This window comes from Thamnophis sirtalis, unplaced genomic scaffold (assembly GCF_051295495.1).
Source record: "Thamnophis sirtalis isolate CommonGarterSnake01/CBP01778 unplaced genomic scaffold, rThaSir2_p1.2 scaffold_4, whole genome shotgun sequence".
NCBI classification, from domain to species: Eukaryota; Metazoa; Chordata; class Lepidosauria; order Squamata; family Natricidae; genus Thamnophis; species Thamnophis sirtalis.
Genome location: NW_028261384.1, coordinates 31,982,283 through 32,001,627, shown reverse-complemented (window position 1 = coordinate 32,001,627; position 19,345 = coordinate 31,982,283). Strand labels below are relative to the sequence as shown.

The 19,345-nt window shown below is 36.8% G+C and overlaps 1 protein-coding gene across 6 annotated transcripts in view; it reads right to left on the bottom strand.

Annotated features, from left to right (window-relative positions):
- Positions 1-19,345, bottom strand: part of DYNC1I1 (dynein cytoplasmic 1 intermediate chain 1) — a 188,618-nt gene that overhangs the window by 84,716 nt on the left and 84,557 nt on the right. For all 6 annotated transcript variants that reach the window (XM_087712713.1, XM_087712711.1, XM_087712716.1 and 3 more), the window contains exons 7-9: positions 12,782-12,871; positions 7,123-7,285; positions 3,982-4,081 (exon numbers count right to left, since the gene is read on the bottom strand). In XM_087712713.1, coding sequence (XP_087568839.1) covers positions 3,982-4,081; positions 7,123-7,285; positions 12,782-12,871 — 353 coding nt within the window. The remainder of the gene's footprint in view (positions 1-3,981; positions 4,082-7,122; positions 7,286-12,781; positions 12,872-19,345) is intronic.

The window sequence follows — 19,345 nt, the reverse complement described above, 5'->3', positions numbered from 1 at the left end:
CCATCAAGTTTAGTTTCTATGTCACACAGCATCCAGATTTGCATGAAAGAACCAATATCCATTCTCACTTCCTAGTAGCTGATACTAACAGTGTGCTGCCTGTGATGCAGGAAACAGTATTGAGCCATCAAGAATCACAACCATGGAATGATGGCTTGATCTTCTATCTAGCTTTTTTTTTATATAAAAAAAAACTATTTAAATTAACAGTTAACAACACATCTACATTTCCCCCTTAAATTAAAGGCTGTGCTGTTCTTGACAAAATATTAATAGAGACTATTGGAATTATACTACCTATTGTAAATTATACTAACCACTGTAAGGCTTCCTAAGTCGTTGAATATAAGATGTACAGCAAATAAATTTCATAAATAAACAAACAAACAAACAAACAAACAAACTATAATTTATAATTTTACAAAGGAATTGCCAGCTTTTATCCAACAGACTTTTTATGGCTTTTACAGAAACACAATAAAACAAACTTAGTATGTGAAGATCCAGTCACTGATCCATTTCTCTTTACTTGTTCAATGTTTGCTTGTTTCCTGACCTATTAGTCATAGAAATTATATTGTTTTATCTATATCTGTAGTTATTAAATATATTTTTCATTATTTCCTGTTTCCACAATATGAATTATTTCAACTACTATTACACATTTTACTTGGTTACAATGTACAGAACATTTTAGTCAGTGATGGGCTGCTGCTAGTTCGGACCGGTTCAAATGAACCGGTAGTTGCGACCTGCGGGTGATCCCGCCCACCCTCCCTGGCACAATGCCATCCTATTCAGCTGTGTTTTTGAAGCCGCATGCATGTGTGCAAGACGCACATGTGAGCAAAGCGCCTGCGCGGAAGGCTGCACGCAGGCATGTGAGCACATGCTCACATTTTTGGTGTTGGATGAACTGGTTGTTAATTTATGTGCCACACACCACTAATTTTAGTAGTATATATTATAAGCACATTATGCCATGATGATTTAATGGTGATATCTTCTGCTTGCAGTACAAGTCTACATCTATAATTATATCTGTATTGGTCTATGAATAAATATGATTTAGCTCAGATGTAGGAGACCCTTCAACAAAGCTTCATTTGATAACTCTCAACAGCAGAATAAAATGGCCACTTCAAGCATGAAATTTTGAGCACATGAAATGTTTTTTTTTTCATTGTGCAATTGATTCGTCTTATATTTTTTCAAAGTCATTTCAATATCTTATATGTTAAGTATTATAATTAATCAACTGGCTTTGAATTTACACCTTGAATTGGGGAAGAAAGCACCGTTTATTGCTCAAAGCAAAACATTGCAATAAATCAGATGGGCCTGGCAACCTAAAAGTAACAATGTATCAATAAACACAGGGAATATCAGGGAAATTAAGTAAAAGTCAAGACAGGTTTTTCTCTGAGGAAACCGTTTGGGGCAATGGAAAAGAAAAACTGGCTTTACACATGAAGATATTTTCACATTTCTATATTTATTTCTGATGATCAATAACATGAATGCTTATCTGCATTATATAATCCTGGTTAACAGAAAATTACATTGTGTGGCTTTCATTGAGCCATTCAAGCATTGTAAACAATACACTGTATGAGGCCACATAATTATTCCCAAATGGACACTTTTCAATTATGACAGTCAGCATAACTATAATATTCTGGAAATTGTAACACCATTCTCAAACTACCAGAAAAGGAAAGACTGGAACACATCAAAGTTTATTCTGAGTATGTCTGCCTATTTAACTATATGTTTGAAGCATGAAACCTAGGGATCAGAAATGGCGGCAGTGAGCGTAGCTGAGGTGAACATCTAAGAGAGATAAGAGCTGGAAGAAAAGAAGGTGAAACAAGGCCACCCAGAACAAAGAAAGAAGAGACAAAATACTCTGTATACTTGCCTGCCTGAGGGAATGAACAATTATATTTTGGCAGTTGCCTTCCAAGTTGGGCTTATCTTGCTGTTGCGGGAATACTATAAATGCTGCTTGTTAAAAAACTATCAGATAAGAATTCCATGTAATTTCCACCCCCTTGAATAGTCCAAGATAAGTTTTTCCTCAGGCTTATTTCCTATTTCTGTGAAATCCACATAGGCCTATCGGCCACCCACGTACTTAGTCATATCTGTTGCAAAATGGATTTAATTAAAACACATGGATGCAAAAACCACTCTGGCAATAAAGATGAAGTTACATACTATAAATAAAAAACTGAACTTCAATATCTGCATTATTTCTCTCAAGCTGGATGCAGGTTTGCATCTCTTAGGCCGAAAATAACTGATTCAAAATATACCAAAGCTGTTTGTTATCTTGAGAATCAACATTATTTGTTACTTTATGTTAGCATCACAATAATCCATAAAGGCCTACTATTTGAACAACAACTTATAAGTAAGCAATTTATAACGCAATTGATATTTTTGAGGACTGTCACCAAGACCCTTGAATCAACAGTCAGTTGTGTTTGTGTTCTTATGAATGGCATAGTCTCAGAAGAAGATGAAGAAAAGAAAAAAAAATGGAACAATAACATGACATGATTGTGGAGAACAAAGTGAACAGGTATTTGTCATATAAAAACATCAGATTAAAATTAAGAAGGAAATAAAAATGTCAATTCGAGAGAGTAATTGGAATAATTTCTTCCTTCTGGATTTACAGAAGAGAAATGTTAAAGTTTTGAAGACACTCGAGATAAAACATATTAATCATTTAAATAGATTAAGACCAAGATAGTTTTATGTAGAAAAAAGGAACACATTTATCTTGTTTAATCAGGATTAATGTGGAATATGTTGTTATTTTGAATGGTTCTTTCTGGACTAGCTGACATCTGGATTAGAAAATACACTGTGTATTTGATTTGTTTATAGTTAAGAGTAGAGATTTGGAAAAATGGATTTTGTATTTGTTAACTGGTTTACTGGATTGCCCAAATTGCTTATTTGATTTCCCAATATTTAAACATTGAGCTATGGTATGAAGAGTTTTATATCTGTTAAATTAAAAGTGAAGAGATACTGAAACTATTTAGTCACTTTTTTAGGGATTTCCCCCCCCCCTTTCTCCTTTCTGAATGTGGGAAGTCTCCTTTTCTTTTATTTGCTTTCTTGCACTTCTTATTTTTTCTTTCTATTTTTCTTTTTAGTTTGTATTATCTTTTACTATTGTAGTTAAACTTTGAATAAGCTTATTATAAAACTCATAAAGTGCAAATTTTAATTCCCAGTAGAGTATCTAAACCCCATAAAATAATGTTTACTATCTATATCTGATATGTCTCAATAGGACAAAAATTGAAATATGCTTATCTGTAGTCAATGTAACAAAACACTTCAATGAATAGTGACTCTTCCACAAACTTCTGCTTGCTGTATAATTTCTTTTCCCATTGAGAATATTGAGATATTCTGCATGTAGAACATATATTCAACAATGAAGTTATACATCCCTTTCCAAGGCTAGATGTCTTCTTACAAATGACTGTGCTAATATGGTTATAGCTGTATGAACTTGTGTGACTTGCTGGCATTTTAAATCTTATTTTCTTTGAACATCCAATATCACAAGTTTTTCTCACTAGCAGCTTGACACATATTATTGTAATCTTAGTGCCTGCTCCTCAAAAAGTTAAATCGAAATACTTGGAATTTCTAGCATAGTAGTGTGCTTATTTATTTTATTATCTTTTAGACAGTCTTATCCAAGTGTGTCATCTAGTTTAAGTTATATATGTGTTCCAACACCCATGGATGATTACAAGAAAGGAAAAGTAATTAAATGATCACAAAGTCTATTTGTTTTCTTTATTTAAAACATTTACAGTATATAGTTGTCTATTTTTCAGTCAACTTCCAATCTTAAGATTTAAAATAAACATGTAAAATCATTTTAAAAACTATAAAACACAACTATTGAAAACATAAAATATTAACAAAACAAGTTATAAATCTTACCTGTAGGGACCAATCCATACAAGTGACAACACGATGTTTGGACCAATGCTCATCATAAAACTGTCGGCTGAAGGAAAGGTTGGCTCCAGCTTGGACATCACTACATGGATTTTAACAAGAATTATGTCACTTAAAATTAGGGCTGACATTTTAAAATAATAAACTGTTTTGCAAATTATTAGTTCTCATTGTTCTCTTTTCTACTACATTCCCTTAGCTATTTCATTTTTTTCTGTTTCTTAACGTGATGACATCTGTCTGTCCTGTCCATAATTTAAACCAAAGGAAAGAAATAGGCTAAGAATAAATATGTTATATCTAAACAATCTAAACAAGTGGAAAATAATGGATCTATATTTGCCTATATTCCTTAATTTACTCAGGCAGTAGAAAATTACAAACAATATTGAACAACAGCTGAAAATCTATATAGTTTACTTTCTTAATTTAACTTTAACTTCAAACATCTCATACAGTCTTCGTTGGCCAACATAAAAAATAGTTTCCAAAATATAGCACAGGTTCAAACTGGCTTAGTTGTGATGCTGGGTTTCACATTATATTAGTTAACACATGAACTTTATATAGAAAACTGCCTCAGAGGATGTCACATATTTGTGCATGCTGTGAGTGTTGTTTATTAATTATTCAATAATATATTCAGAAGAGCCCTTCCAAGGTGGCGCAGTGGTTAAATGCAGCACTGCAGGCTACTGCTAGATCAGCAGTTCAGCGGTTCAAATCTCACCGGCTCAGGGTTGACTCAGCCTTCCATCCTTCCGAGGTGGGTAAAATGAGGACCCAGATTGTTGGGGGCAATATGCTGACTCTCTGTAAACCGCTTAGAGAGGGCTGAAAGCCCTATGAAGCGGTATATAAGTCCACTGCTATTGCTATTGCTATATTATGATTTGGAACAAATTAACAAGAAAACCAGCTTACACAATCTTTCCCAAAGTGCAATTGGATTCTGGCTACAACTCTAAAAAAATTTCAGTCAGCATTATAATTGAAACCGGTATTCCCAAACATCTGAAGGACATTGAGCCCTATTTCCTTCTTAGGGAATATTTTGAACAAATGCTGAGTCTTTCCATGTAGATTTAAAAGTTCTACATCTTATGTAAACTAAGATGTGAAGGATCTGAGAAAAAAATGGATCTGAGAAATATACACAAGTATAGTATAGATGGTACCTGGCTCAACGGTAGTAATTGTGAGAAAGTTCTTGCAGTCCTAGTGGACAATCACTTAAATATGAGCCAGTAGTGTGCTGAAGCTGCCAAAAAAGCCAATGCGGTCTTGGTTTGTATTAATAGAGGAATAGAATCACATGTATTAACATGTAATAACACATGTAGTAACATGTTTAATACATGTAGAATCACATGTATTAACACATGACGTGTTAATACAACTTTATAATGCCTTGGTAAGGCATTTGGAATACACATGCATCCAGTTTTAATTACCACGATGTAAATATAATATTAAGACACTAGAAAGGGTACAGAGAAGAGCAACAAAGATTATTAGGGGACTGAAGGCAAAAACATGAAAAACAGTTGCAATAATCGAGTATGTCTAGTTCAATGAAAAGAAGAATTAGATATGACATGATAGCAGTGTCTCAATATCTATGGACTGCCACACAGAAAAGGGGATTAACCTAGTCTGAAGGCAGGACAAGAAGCAATGGATATAAATTAATCAAGGAAAGAAGCAACCTAGAACTAAGGAAAAATTTCCTGACAGTTAGAACAATTAATCAATGGAGCAACTTGCCTCCAGAAGTTCTGGGTGCTCCAACACTGGAGAATTTTAAGAAGAGATTGCACAACCATTTGCCTAAAATGGTTTAGGGTTTCCTACTTGAGCAGGAATAGAAGACCTCCAAGGTCCTTTACAACTCTGTTATTTTGCTGTCTTATAATACTGGTTTGAATTACAGTAATGTAATTATGGTGGCACAGTGATTCGAATGCTGCTGACTGCTGGCTACCTGCAATTTGGTAGTTCAAATTTCACCAGGCTCAAGGCTCATTCAGCCTTCCATCCTTCTGAGGTGGGTAAAATGAGGACCCAGACTGTTGGGGGCAATATGCTGACTCTGTAAACCACTTGGAGAGGGCTGTAAAGTACTGTGAAGCAGTATATACCGTATTTTTTGGAGTATAAGATGCATCTTTTTCCCTCAAAAAGAGGCTGAAAATCTGGGTGCGACTTATACACTGAATATAGCAATTTTTTGCCTCCTGAAACTCCATCCCAAATGGGCCATTTTTTGTTCATTTTTGTCCCACCCCCCACCCCAGGAACACTCTAGAAGCCTCCTAAGGTTCATGCCCTTTTTTTGGAAAGAAAAAAAAAACGGGCCCGTTTTCATGAAAAATGGGCCATTTTGGGGAGGTTTGCAGAGTGCAAAAACCTTTTTTAAAAATTTGCCTCTTCAAAACTTGGTGCGTCTTATACTCCAAAAATACGGTAAGTATAAGTGTTATTGATAATGACTGGAAAATTTTGGCACTTGTAGTCTAGAACCTACTTCCATTTTGGGGAAATTTGTATCAGCTGGTTTGCTTGTTAATTTGTTCTGAATTATAATATTTTGCTGAACAATTAATAAAAACACTCACAGCCTGCATAAATATATGTAACATTATTTTTAGCAGTTTTCCCTGTGTACAAACACACTTAATAGATTATAGCCTGTAGAATCATTCAGAGCAAAAGTGATATTAACCCTAAAGTTGTGTGTCTTTTAGTTTAGTCTAGAAGATGTAATTGATCTAAATCAGTATTTTTCAAACGGGCCAACTTTAATATTTGTGGACCTTAATTCCCAGAATTCCCCACCATCTTAAAGTTGTTAAGTTTGAAAAGCACTAATCTAGATAAAAGCTGGTATATTCATTTCTTCTCTGTTTCAATATATTACAATAAGATTATGCAGGATAAAGATAATTGTGAACCACTAGAATTAATGAAGAAGATCCAGTAAATGTATTTTATTACATTATTAAACTCAGAAAGTTTATCACTACAGATTTTTGAACGCTGAGGTGTTACTCTTTGTAAGTCATTTTATTTACTGACTGTTTTTTTTTTTAAAAAGTGGGGTGGTAAGGAGGGAGCACTGACCCATCTTTTTCCTCAACATCCCGGCCACTGTAGTCAAAGAAAATGTCCGAATCTTCAGCTAGAGCTCGCTCAATCACGCGTATTGTCCGGTCAAAAAATATGAGGAATTCTTCTGAATGTAGAATCTGTTGCTTTTCTTCCTCTGTCAATTCTCTAGGAGGAGCTTCCAAAAGAATATTGGCAGCATTAAACATACAAGCATTTAAATATTTCCAGATGAATCTAACTCTTCAGAAAAGAAATGAGATCTTTCTATGAAACCTATAGTGAAATTGGTAAGATGGATGGTTTGCTGTCTTTTAAAGGAAAAAAAATGAATTCATTAATATAGCACTACATAATCCTAGAATGTGGCTTCTATACCAAAGAAATCTTATATCTTGCATATTTATTGTTATTAAGAAGAAAATAGTTAAGCTCACACAAAAAAATAAACTTCACATTTTGATTGATGCTTACTATCCTGGCAAGATTGGAAAGACAGTGAAACAGGTTTAACAAAAAATAGCCTTAATTGCTTTTTCAATACAGAAGCCATCTTCAATTTCAATTTCTAAATCAAACAAATTTTAAAATGTTCTTAAAATATGAAATTGAGTTATACTCCTGATAGCTAAATGAATATATCATGTAATTTTATTGGCAATAAATTGGAAGTAGTTTGTTGTTGCTTTCTTCTGCGATTTTTATTTTATTTTTCTGTCTGGAATTTAGACATGACTTCTTATCCCAGTATTAATAAAATATAATTCCATTTTTTTTTCAAATTAAATGATGGTCAGATATGAACTGACACTTAGCAAGATTAAAATATTCTTAACTGATTAAAATTCATGCTTTGCTCTATTTATCATAAAGAGAAGTTACATAAAGAAAAGATCTGGAAACAGTTTTATAACGTTTTGGACTACTGGAAACACATCATGCCCAATTTTTGAAAGTCTTAAAAGAAATTCAATTTAAAATACAGGGACCAGACTGATGTATTAGAAAAATTATAAAGGTAGAAGTTAGTGAATATATTTAATACAGAAATATATTCCAAAATATCATTACCAAGGCAAGATGATAAATTATAGACTGTAAAACTGAATGAAGATGGAATATTTTTTAGTCAGTGATCCCACCGTAATACCAAACATTTTCTTATTATGTCCATAAACATTTTCATCCTTCTTTTCAATAATACAATAGCAGAGTTGGAAGGGACCTTGGAGGTCTTCTAGTCCAACCCCCTGCCTAGGCAGGAAACCCTATACCATTTCAGACAAACGGCTATCCAACATCTTCTTAAAGACTTCCAGTGTTGGGGCATTCACAACTTCTGGAGGCAAGCTGTTCCACTGATTAATTGTTCTAACTGTCAGGAAATTTCTCCTCAGTTCTAAGTTGTTTCTCTCCTTAATTAGTTTCACCCATTGCTTCTTGTTCTGCCCTCAGGTGCTTTGTAGAATAGTTTGACTTCTTTGTGGCAACCCCTGAGATATTGGAACACTGCTATCATGTCTCCCCTAGTCCTTCTTTTCATTAAACTAGACACACACAGTTCCTGCAACCATTCCTCATATGTTTTAGCCTCCAGTCCCCTAATCATCTTTGTTGCTCTTCTCTGCACTCTTTCTAGAGTCTCCACATCTTTTCTACATTGTGGCGACCCAAACTGGATGCAGTATTCCAAGTGTGGCCTTACTAAGGCATAAAGTGGTATTAACACTTCATGTATTCTTTACTTAATACTTAAATTAAATCTAAAGGCCTCTTATTACATTATAATAATTTAGGTCATCTTAAAACAAATAATGTGCTGCTATCTCTTCTGAGTTATTTCTATTACATTTGAAATAAGACAGTGAATTCTATCCCATATACCTCACAGAACACACCCAAAAATCCCAGATAATTTTAGGTGTGCAAACAGGTAATAGGTCATACATTGCATTATAACATCAGTGAACCTATATTCACCATACCAATTAGAATCAATCAGAAAGGCTTTAGATAAATAAAACAGAGAAGGAAAAGGGGGATAGCCTTTATCTAAAAGTAGTATTATTGTTAAGGTTCATATTTCATCCTAAACCATAATGCAGTTTCTTAGATTTTGACATAGCACAATCTGCAATTCTAAGACTGATTAGCAACAGCAATAGCCCTTAGACTTATATGCTGCTTCAGTGCTTTTACAGCCCTTTCTAAGCAGTTTAGAGCCAGCCTATTGCCCCAACAATCTGGATCCTCATCTTACCCACCTCGGAAGGATGGAAGGCTGAGTCTACCTTGAGATGGTGAGATTTGAACTGCCGAACTGCAGTTAGAAATCAGCTGAAGTAGCCTGCAATACTGCACTCTAACTACTGCACCACCTTGGCTCTATAATATAGATACATCTGGTTTAGATTTAAACCAGAGTGTCCCAAGCTTTCGCAAATCATGGCATCCTTAATGTCTTAGTAATTTTTTACACAGTGCCTAAGGTTGCACGTTGTCTGGCAGATGTCAAAGTATCATCGTCTTTCCCTCAAAAATTTAAAATATCCCATGGTGTTCATCTGAGTTCACTGTGAGCACAGTTTGGCAGTTGTAGTTGTAAAGCTTAGCATTAAGTGAATAAAGAAACTGCACCTTTTTCAACAAACTATATTTGAACACAATCAATGTGTGCGATATGACTACAAAAGTATAATTTCAGCCTTAATAATTGGAACATTAACTTAACCACACTTTGTATTGTTTTTAAACCTGAAAAACCTGAAAGAGAAGCATAGAACATGATGGATAAAAAACATTTTGGCAAACAAGTTTTATTTTAATGGCACAATCACTGCAAACAACAGGTATCTAGAAATTAAAATTAGCTATTATTATGTATAAACATAAAGGCATAATTGTTTTAGACAATGAACAAAATGTAATCAAGAAGGTAAACCTAAAATGTGTGCATTATCTCAATGACTGAGAATCTCCATACACATTTAATATGCAGCCCTTTTTAAATATATATTATTCTAAGCATGAAATCATATGCTTTTTGAAGACCTGAAGCCAGGAAAACTTTTCTGGAAACTTGAAAAGCTGTACCAATTAGTACCAATCAATATTGGACAAAAAATCTAACTTAAGATGTAGCAACCTTTTATATTTTTTGTTACTATTCAAATTGCAAAAGATAAAATAGCAACGTAGCAGATAATATTCCATAGAAAGTCATTTTTAAAGAAATGTCCAGATATTTGTTTCATGGGTTTACTTCCTTTAAAAACAACAACCCCAGATTCTAATGTTTTGAAGTAGCAAAGAATTTTAATTTGGATTAAAATTTTACAGCAGAGTTATAGAATCTTTCAAAACCAAGTTTCATAGTGGAAGGACTGATCCAGCTGATCCATCTTTTAGAAATGTGAATGGTACTGCTAAATATCTATTAGAAATTCTGCAAAGGTTTTTTTTAAAGGTATTTTGCTTTGCATGGAAAAAGAAACTTGGGCATTTTATGCCAACAAAAACATGCATTTAACCTATTAGATACTAATTTTCAGGAAAGCCCTTAATTCAGAATAAATATTGCTGAACCCAGTAACAGCAGGAAATATTAATCAAAATACATGTGTTGCCTCTAACATACTTGTAATCACTGTCTTGAAGCAAAAACAAAACTTACAAAGTCAGAAAAAGAAAGTCTGTATGATGGAATTATGTGATTAAAAATATTGATAAAACTGAAAAGTTTAGTTAATGACAAATATCTTTGCTTGCTCATAGTTATTTATATCATAATCTTATTTCTACATGTTTGTGTATAAACTTTTAAATCCACAATATTCTCAGTGACATGAAATTAATCTTTTCCATTTCAAATGCTGGATGGCTAAGATTACTCAAGGAAAAATACTCTGTGCATGTAGATGGGCACTCTTATAATATTGCTGATTCTTATGTTCCATGTTCAAGCAATGGCTTTCATAGGAGGAGTCAAGCAATGAGCCCAGATTTAATTATCCTGCGATAAATTTCATGAGAAAAAACCTACATGTTTCACCTGTCTCGTGGGACTAGATTTTACGGTGATAAGCTTTTTTGAAATATTGAAATGGTACAGAAGGAATTGAAATGGTACAAAAGGAAGTGAGGTAGCTAACTGAAACTCAACCAACTTTGTGTCAGTTCCAGTGTCAGTTTCAATTTATTATTTTCTTTTCAGTTGCTAAAATATTAACATCCTCACAAAGTACTGCTGTCTCTGATTCAACTACCAGACTTCCTTTTTAAACCTGCGGTCTGAATGTCTCAAAAACTATTACTACCAAAAAGAAAAGAAAAAAGTGGGGGAGGGATTTTATGACTATCATTTGCTTGAGATCTGGCTTAGGAAGACAAGAAGAGGAGCCAGGGGAAACACAAAACACTTCAACTAGACTAAACTATAACAAAAAAGAGATGATGTTAGTTATGGCTATCCTTCAAATACAGCTGAGGTATACATAGAAGTCACTTGCAAGCCCGTGAAAAGCTAAAATAAATACATGTCTTTCAGGAGTCTATTTAACTTGGCTTTTAAAAAGTATTCACTCATAATTCACTACGTCGGCTTCCAGAGATACACGAATTATGGTTGCTTTCATGTGGCAAGGAGAGGAAACTTGACCCAAATCTCAACCACAGTTGAACAACTGAGTATAGTTCTTCTGCTCTCACCAAGATTATTGGCTTCTCTTCTGATAAGAAGAGCTGCATTCAAGTAAGCAGAAACTCTTTAAGTGTAAGCTTAGCTTACCAGAGTTCAGGTGCACCCACACTAGTTATTAGTGCTAAAGGCAAAAGGTAAAATCTAGGAAACTACTTTTGATCTGTTCAGACCATTTATCCACTGAGTTTAGTCTGACCCCTAACCACCCTCCAGAATCAAAAGTTCTCCACACTAGTGGAATCTACCCAATCCTTTTTAACTGTAAACGTCATGGACAATTCTTGGCCCTTCCATCTAGGAATATATTTGCTTATTTAATTTATATAATGCCCTAGCAGGCAATAAAGCTAGCTAAGACAAAACAAAATATGAAAACTTAATAAAAATTAACTTGAATAATGGCATAGATATTAAAAGCATCTCAGGTCGATAAGCCTGTCAAAAGAAATCTGTCTTCACAGGTTTCTAAATGCTTGAGAGAACTATCAAGAAAGTACACTTCATAGCCAGAGCAATGAAAAGATGACTCTAGTCCACGTGTCAGAAATATGGGCCTCTGATTATGAGGCATCTATTAATTTTAATAAGTCTTGTAATAAGTCTTATTAATTTTAATAAGTCTTGTATTTTAAAAAAAATACAAAACAAAAAACAAAAAAAAATAGTGTAATATATTTCTAGACTTAGCAGAAGTCAAATCATTCAGTTAACTTGTTTTGATCAATCATCAAAGAAAAAAAGGTAATATACTAGTTAAAGATTTTAGATGTTGTGGTTATAACCTTAAACATATATATTTTATTCAAACTATTTATATGGTGCCTCAGCTCATTAATACAACAGAAAGTGACTTAATAGGGCTTAAACTATTAAAAAAAACCATAGCAAAACATATAATGACACAATACAGCTTAGCTGAGACCAAAGCTTACTATGGACATCTAGTATTTAATTCCAAACAATCTAGTTACATACCTTCCTTCACATCTTGTGTCTTTTCTTGAGTTTCTATCTCAGCATCATTTTGAGCTTTCAATTCCACCAATTCATCATCTTCCTCATCCTCTGAAAAACAAAAGAGATCCATATTGAAATTGAATTTGGAGAATCAATATGTGAAGTGTTGCACTATCCAAATGGTAAAAAAAATTGGGCATAATAATATAATGCTTGAACAATGAAAAATCATGTGGACAGGGAGTTTCAAATTTACATTAAATGATAATTTTAAAAAAAAATTATAATATGATAGATATACTGTTTATATTAAACACCATATAAATTGTCAAAATGTATAAAGGTACTTCAAATGTATGTTGGAAATGTAAATGAAATGAAAGAACTTTTTTTCATCTTTGGTGGGACTATAACAAAACAAAAAAAAATACTGGGGTAAGATTAATATTTTAATACAGAAGATTCTTAAAGTGAATATAAAAATAAAACCAGAGACTTCTTTCAGGCTTAATGGACAAAGAACTTGGGGGGAAATGGAACTTTGTTATTATATATGTTTATTACAGAAAGTATGCTTTATGAACAAAAATAGAAAGATATTTTAATTCCTACAATGGATGATTGGCTCAAAAAATGATTGGAACTTGCAGAAATGACTAAATTGACTGACCTAATCAAAGAAAAGAACATTATTTCTACTTGAAAACTACTTCTGGATTTTGTGCTTGAGACAGGGAAAAAAATGAAACTTTGACTCTGGGTTTTGATTATTAGATAGGTTTGCTATTATAGAAAAGGTTGGATATATTAACATGTAAAACTAAAAAGTTGAGGCTGCAAAGCAGAGGCAGTATTCAGCCAGTTGTGTCCGGTTCGGGTGAACTGGTAGTAGCGCCTGTGGGAGGCTCCGCCCATCTGCCCGATGTAATGCATGAGCACTGGGCATTTGCAGCGCATGCTCACACTTGCGAACCAGTAGAGAAGGTAAGTGAAAAAACAAACAAACCTAAAAGGGTATCAGGAATATTACTAATTTTATTCAAGATATAGCTAGTTAGACTACTTCAAGGATTATATCCACATCTGGGCACCAAACTTTAAAAAAGATCAGACACTCTGGTTTGCTAATATTCCAAAAGACAATGAAATGATCTGGAAATTAGAAATTACGCCCTATAGGGAAACTGAATTGGATATATTTAGCCTTGAGGAAAGAAAAACAACAGAATAAACATGATAGCACTTTTCAAATTACTTGAAAAAAATGTCATATAGAAGTCAAAGCCTATTATATTTTATTTCAGAGACGGCAATGCAGAATAATGGATTAATTTATGAATAATGAGTCCACTGGAAGGTAGATTCCAATTAAATGCTATGGGGAACAGATCCCAGCAGGACAGGGATCTTCTACAGAATGTGTCCAAAAGAAAATCATCTGCCTGGAATATTTTTTTCAGGATCCTACACTGAGCAAGAAATTGGAAGCAACAGCCTAAATGTCCCCTTCCAAACCTAGGAATCTGTTTTTCTGCAATTTTTCCAGGAGTCTCTTCAAATAGGAAGGACCTGATTATTCTTTAATCACTCTGCCTCACTCATGAATTTTACATAATTATAACATCATCTTCTCTTCAATACTCTCCCATGTATTCCTACTATTTCTATCATCTTTCTTCTTATCTCAGAAAAACTATTACAGCAGAAATGCAAGAAATGTAATATTTCTGGCAGATTTTAATATTCAATTATTTTTTTAATTTGTTTGCATCTTTAGAATATTTTTATTTTGAAATGTGAGGTATATACAAGAACATAATTTACATAACTGAATTTCAAAAACAGTAATTTTTCTTAAGAAATACACATAACCAATTATTATTATATATATTTATTAATTCTGCAGCTCTTGGTGTGTTCCATCACCATGAGACATGTACTAAATGCTTCCATATCTAACATTTTTTTGCAGTGTGATATGAGAAATTCTATCTATATAGAATCACATGAAGAATGATTCCAGAATAATATGACATTTGTTGTTTCTTTTGTCAGTCAAAACCCACGACAACAGCTTTTTAATATACCAACCCAGAAACAAAATAGTCATAAGCTTCAAATATTGTTAAATTAACTGCCTGCTATCTTCTCATCCTGCAGCATACTTCCAGTCTCAGTGATCTTAAGTTTGAATTTGTTTCCCTGAGGTGCTTCTTTATGGCCAATAAAAAGGAAAGAAGGTGGAAAACAAGTTCCAGTTTTAGTCTGGCAGCTACTCTATAAAGGGACACCTGTTATTCAAACAATTCAATTCTCAGTAGATTAATTCTTCTTTTGACCTACAACAAAGGGTTAAATACAATACTGACCCCATGTCAGATGCTACTGACAAGTAAACAGGATCGGCACAGTTCTGAAAAGTGACCATCACCACTCAACTTGAGATGACAGCAACTGGGAGGTACATTTGGTGTTTAAGAGTGGCTCAGCATTAATATGAATTTAATGAGCACTGAAAATTGACACATGTCAACTACTACTAACAGATGTTTTACTGCCCTTTTTTGACCTATGCAAATTATGCGTGCCTTGCTTTCACTTCTTCTACTCATATATGTTTCTTTTTCCTGTTTGGTTATGTTTGCCTTAAATTATATGAAAGTTTGGAGACTCCGGCTGATACCCACTATCAATTATATCCTCATAAGCCCAACTGAGTACATTTGAGGAAGGAAGTAATGCTGTAGCTCAGTGGTAAACTTGTCTATTGCATCTGTGAGGTCCTGGATACAATCCCTGGCTCCAATTTAAAGGCTCTAAAATAGAACACCTCCCTTAGGCATGAAGCCAGTTGGATGACTGTAAGCCAGTCATTCTCTCTCAGCCCTAGGAAGAACCACTTCCCAAAACATTGCCAGCAAAACTTCATGGATATTAGCCATGTGGTCACCAGGTGTCAGGGTGACTTGAAGGACCATTAGAAGAACACTAAAACAGAACATCCTCTTGCACTCAAACAGCCTATTTTGGTGAATCATCTGGCTGAAGTACCAGACTACTTTATTTGATTGCGTAATTGAGTTGAAGTAGAATTAGCCAGCCTTTGCTAGTACCTATAAAAAACAAGACATCAATAGACATAGTGCTATGGTACCACTTATGTTTTGAACAGAAAATGGTCCAAGCTTTTCTTTTTTCATAATATGAATATCTAGAACAGTGATAGCAAACCTTTTCGGCACCAAGTGCCAAAAGGGGAGCACACGTGCATGTGCTCATCAAGGCTGCAATCCAGAAGAGGAGCTGCCCAAAAGGCATGCATGCATCAGAAAATCAACTTCTGCTAGTCTTCCAGTTACTGGCGCATCTGCGTGTTTGACGATCATCTGGCTGGTGTATGCTCACGCTGGAAAAGAGAAGACCAGTTCCCTGAACTGCTGCACGCATGAAGGCCGGCGGAGCCTTGTCACCTGGCACACGTGTATCGCACATTCCTCTTCTGGGTTTCTGGCGTGGCATGTGCATGTACGTCAGAAACATAGAAGAGGAATGGGTGATGCTATGTGTGCCAGGGAACAAGGTTCTGCATGTCACTTTGGGCACATGTGCCACAGGTTCGCCATCACAGATCTAGAACATCCTACATGACCGTGTATTTTGAAGCAGAGTTGATGGATTTAGTACTATGATGGTAATTTGTAAAATGAATTATTGTCCTGGAAAAAGAACTGAAAAGACTGAGACAATTTTATTAATAGAGACAATAACATCATATACTGTATTTTTCTGAGTATAAAGACATTTAGATTTAGATTTTAGATTTTATTGAACATTTATATGCCGCCCTTTTCCCTGAGGGGACTCAGGGCGGCTTACAACAATGAGGGGAAGGGAGTGCAAGACAAGACTTAAAAGAAAAAAAAAACGTGAGTAAAAAAAATTAACCATAAAAACACAACATTCACTCAACATTCGGGCGGGGTGAGAATAAATCCTATCCCCAGGCCTGACGGGATAGCCAGATCTTGAGGGCTGTGCGGAAGGCCTGGACTGTGGTGAGGGTGTTCCATAGCGTCGGAGCTGCAACTGAGAAGGCTCTCCTCCGCGTAGTCGCCAGTCGGCACTGACTGGCGGATGGAATTCGGAGGAGGCCTACCCTGTGCGATCTGATGGGACGCAGGGAGGTAATTGGCAGGAGGCGGTCTCTCAGATAGCCAGATCCACTACCATGGAGCGCTTTATAGGTGGTAAGTAAGACCTTGAAGTGCACCCGACGATCAACAGGTAGCCAGCGCAGCTCACGGAGGATCGGTGTTATATGGGCAAACCGTGGTGCGCCCATGATCACTCGCGCGGCCGCGTTCTGAACTAGCTGAAGTCGCCGGATGCTCTTCAAGGGCAGCCCCATGTAGAGCACATTGCAGTATTCCAGCCTAGAGATCACAAGGGCTCGAGTGACTGTTGTGAGAGCCTCCCGGTTCAGGTAGGGCCGCAACTGGCGCACCAGGCGAACCTGGGTAAATGCCCCCCTGGTCACAGCCGACAAATGGTGGTCAAAACTCAGCTGTGGATCCAGGAGGACTCCCAAGTTGCGGACCCTGTCTGAGGGGTATAAATTTTGCCCCCCCCAGCCTGATTGATGGAATGTTAGCCGAATTTTTGGGAGGAAAACACAACAGCCACTCGGTCTTTTCCGGGTTGAGCACCAGTTTGTTAGCTCTCATCCAGTCTTTAACAGCCTCAAGGCCCCGGTTCATCACGTCCACCGCTTCATTGAGTTGGCACGGGGCGGACAGATACAACTGTGTATCGTCCGCATATTGGTGGTACTTAATCCCGTGCCTCCGAATGATCTCGCCCAGCGGTTTCATGTATATGTTAAATAGCAGGGGGGACAGAACCGAGCCCTGCGGCACCCCATAGGTTAGGGGCCTCGGGGACGATCTCTCCCTCCCCACCAACACCGACTGCGACCTGTCCGAGAGGTAGGAGGAGAACCACTGTAAAACAGTGCCGCCCACCCCTACCTCCCGCAGTCGTCGCAGAAGGATACCATGGTCGATGGTATCGAAAGCCGCTGAGAGGTCAAGGAGAACCAGGATGGACGCATAGCCTCCATCTCTGGCTCTCCAGAGATCATCGGTCAATGCGACCAAAGCGGTTTCAGTGCTGTAACCGGGCCTGAAGCCAGACTGGAAGGGGTCAAGATAGTTAGCTTCCTCCAAGGTACGCTGAAGCTGTAAGGCCACCACCTTCTCAACAACCTTCCCCACAAAGGGGAGGTTGGAGACTGGACGATAGTTATTAAGAACTGCTGGATCCAAGGACGGTTTCTTCAGGAGGGGCCTCACCACCGCCGCCTTAAGCGCGGTGGGGAGGTGTTCCTCCCGAAGAGAGGCGGTAACAACCGCCTGGATCCAGCCTCGTGTCACCTCTCTGCTGTTGGCAGTCAGCCAAGAGGGGCACGGGTCCAGTATGCAGGTGGAGGAACTCACAGCTCGCATAGCCTTGTCCACATCCCCGGAGGCAACATCCTGAAACTCAACCCAGAGATGGTCTACCAAGTCATTCCCTTGTGTCTCGGCTGGATCTGCAGGGGTGGAGTCCAGTTCTGATTGAAACCGAGCAACTTTGTCCGCCAAGAACTGACCATACTCCTCAGCCTTACCCTGCAGGGGGTTCCCCGTCTCCCTCCTATTTAGGAGGGAGCGGGTTATCCTAAACAGGGCGGCTGGGCGGGACTCGGCGGACGCTACCAAGGAGGCAATGTGTGATCTTTTGGCAGTTCTCAATGCCCGAATATACTCCTTGGTGCAAGCTGTCAACAGTGCTCAGTTCGATACGGACCTATCGGACCTCCACAGGTGCTCTAGGCGTCTCCTCCGGCGCTTTATCTCGCGGAGCTCCTCGGTGAACCAAGGGGGTCTCCGCGAGCCGCTGACCCGGAGGGACATACCTTAGTAAAAGACGCACCAAGGTTTTAAAGAGGCAAATTAAAAAAAAAAGGTTTTGCATTCTGCAAACCTCCCAAAAACAACCTGTTTTTCGCAAAAACGGGCCCATATTTTTTTTTCAAAAAAAGGACATGGATAGCCCCTAGGAGACTTGCAGAGTGCTCCTGGGGGGTGGGGGAGCAAAAAACGAGCAAAAAAACCACCTGTTTTCGTGAAAACGGGCCTCTTTTTTATCTAAAAAGGGCATGGATAGCTGTTAGGAAGCTATAGGGTGCTCCGGGGGGCTGGGGGAGCACAATTGAGCAAAAAACTCCCCTCCCCAGCCCCCAGGAGTTCTCTGAAAGCCTCCTACAAGCTATGCACAGCCATTTGGGTGAATGCTGTATTCAGTGTATAAGATGCAGCCAGATTTTCAGCCTCTTTTTTGAGGAAAAAAGGTGTGTCTTATACTCCTAAAAATACGGTAGGTTACCTTTTCAGATTTTCCTGTTTTCTCAGAATTTATTGACAGCAATACTGGAGGAATATTGTTTTTCCAGTAGCAAAACATCAAAATGGGTTAATCCTATTGTAATGCAAAATATGATACAAAATGCAAAATATCTACAGGAAGCTTAAATTCAAATGA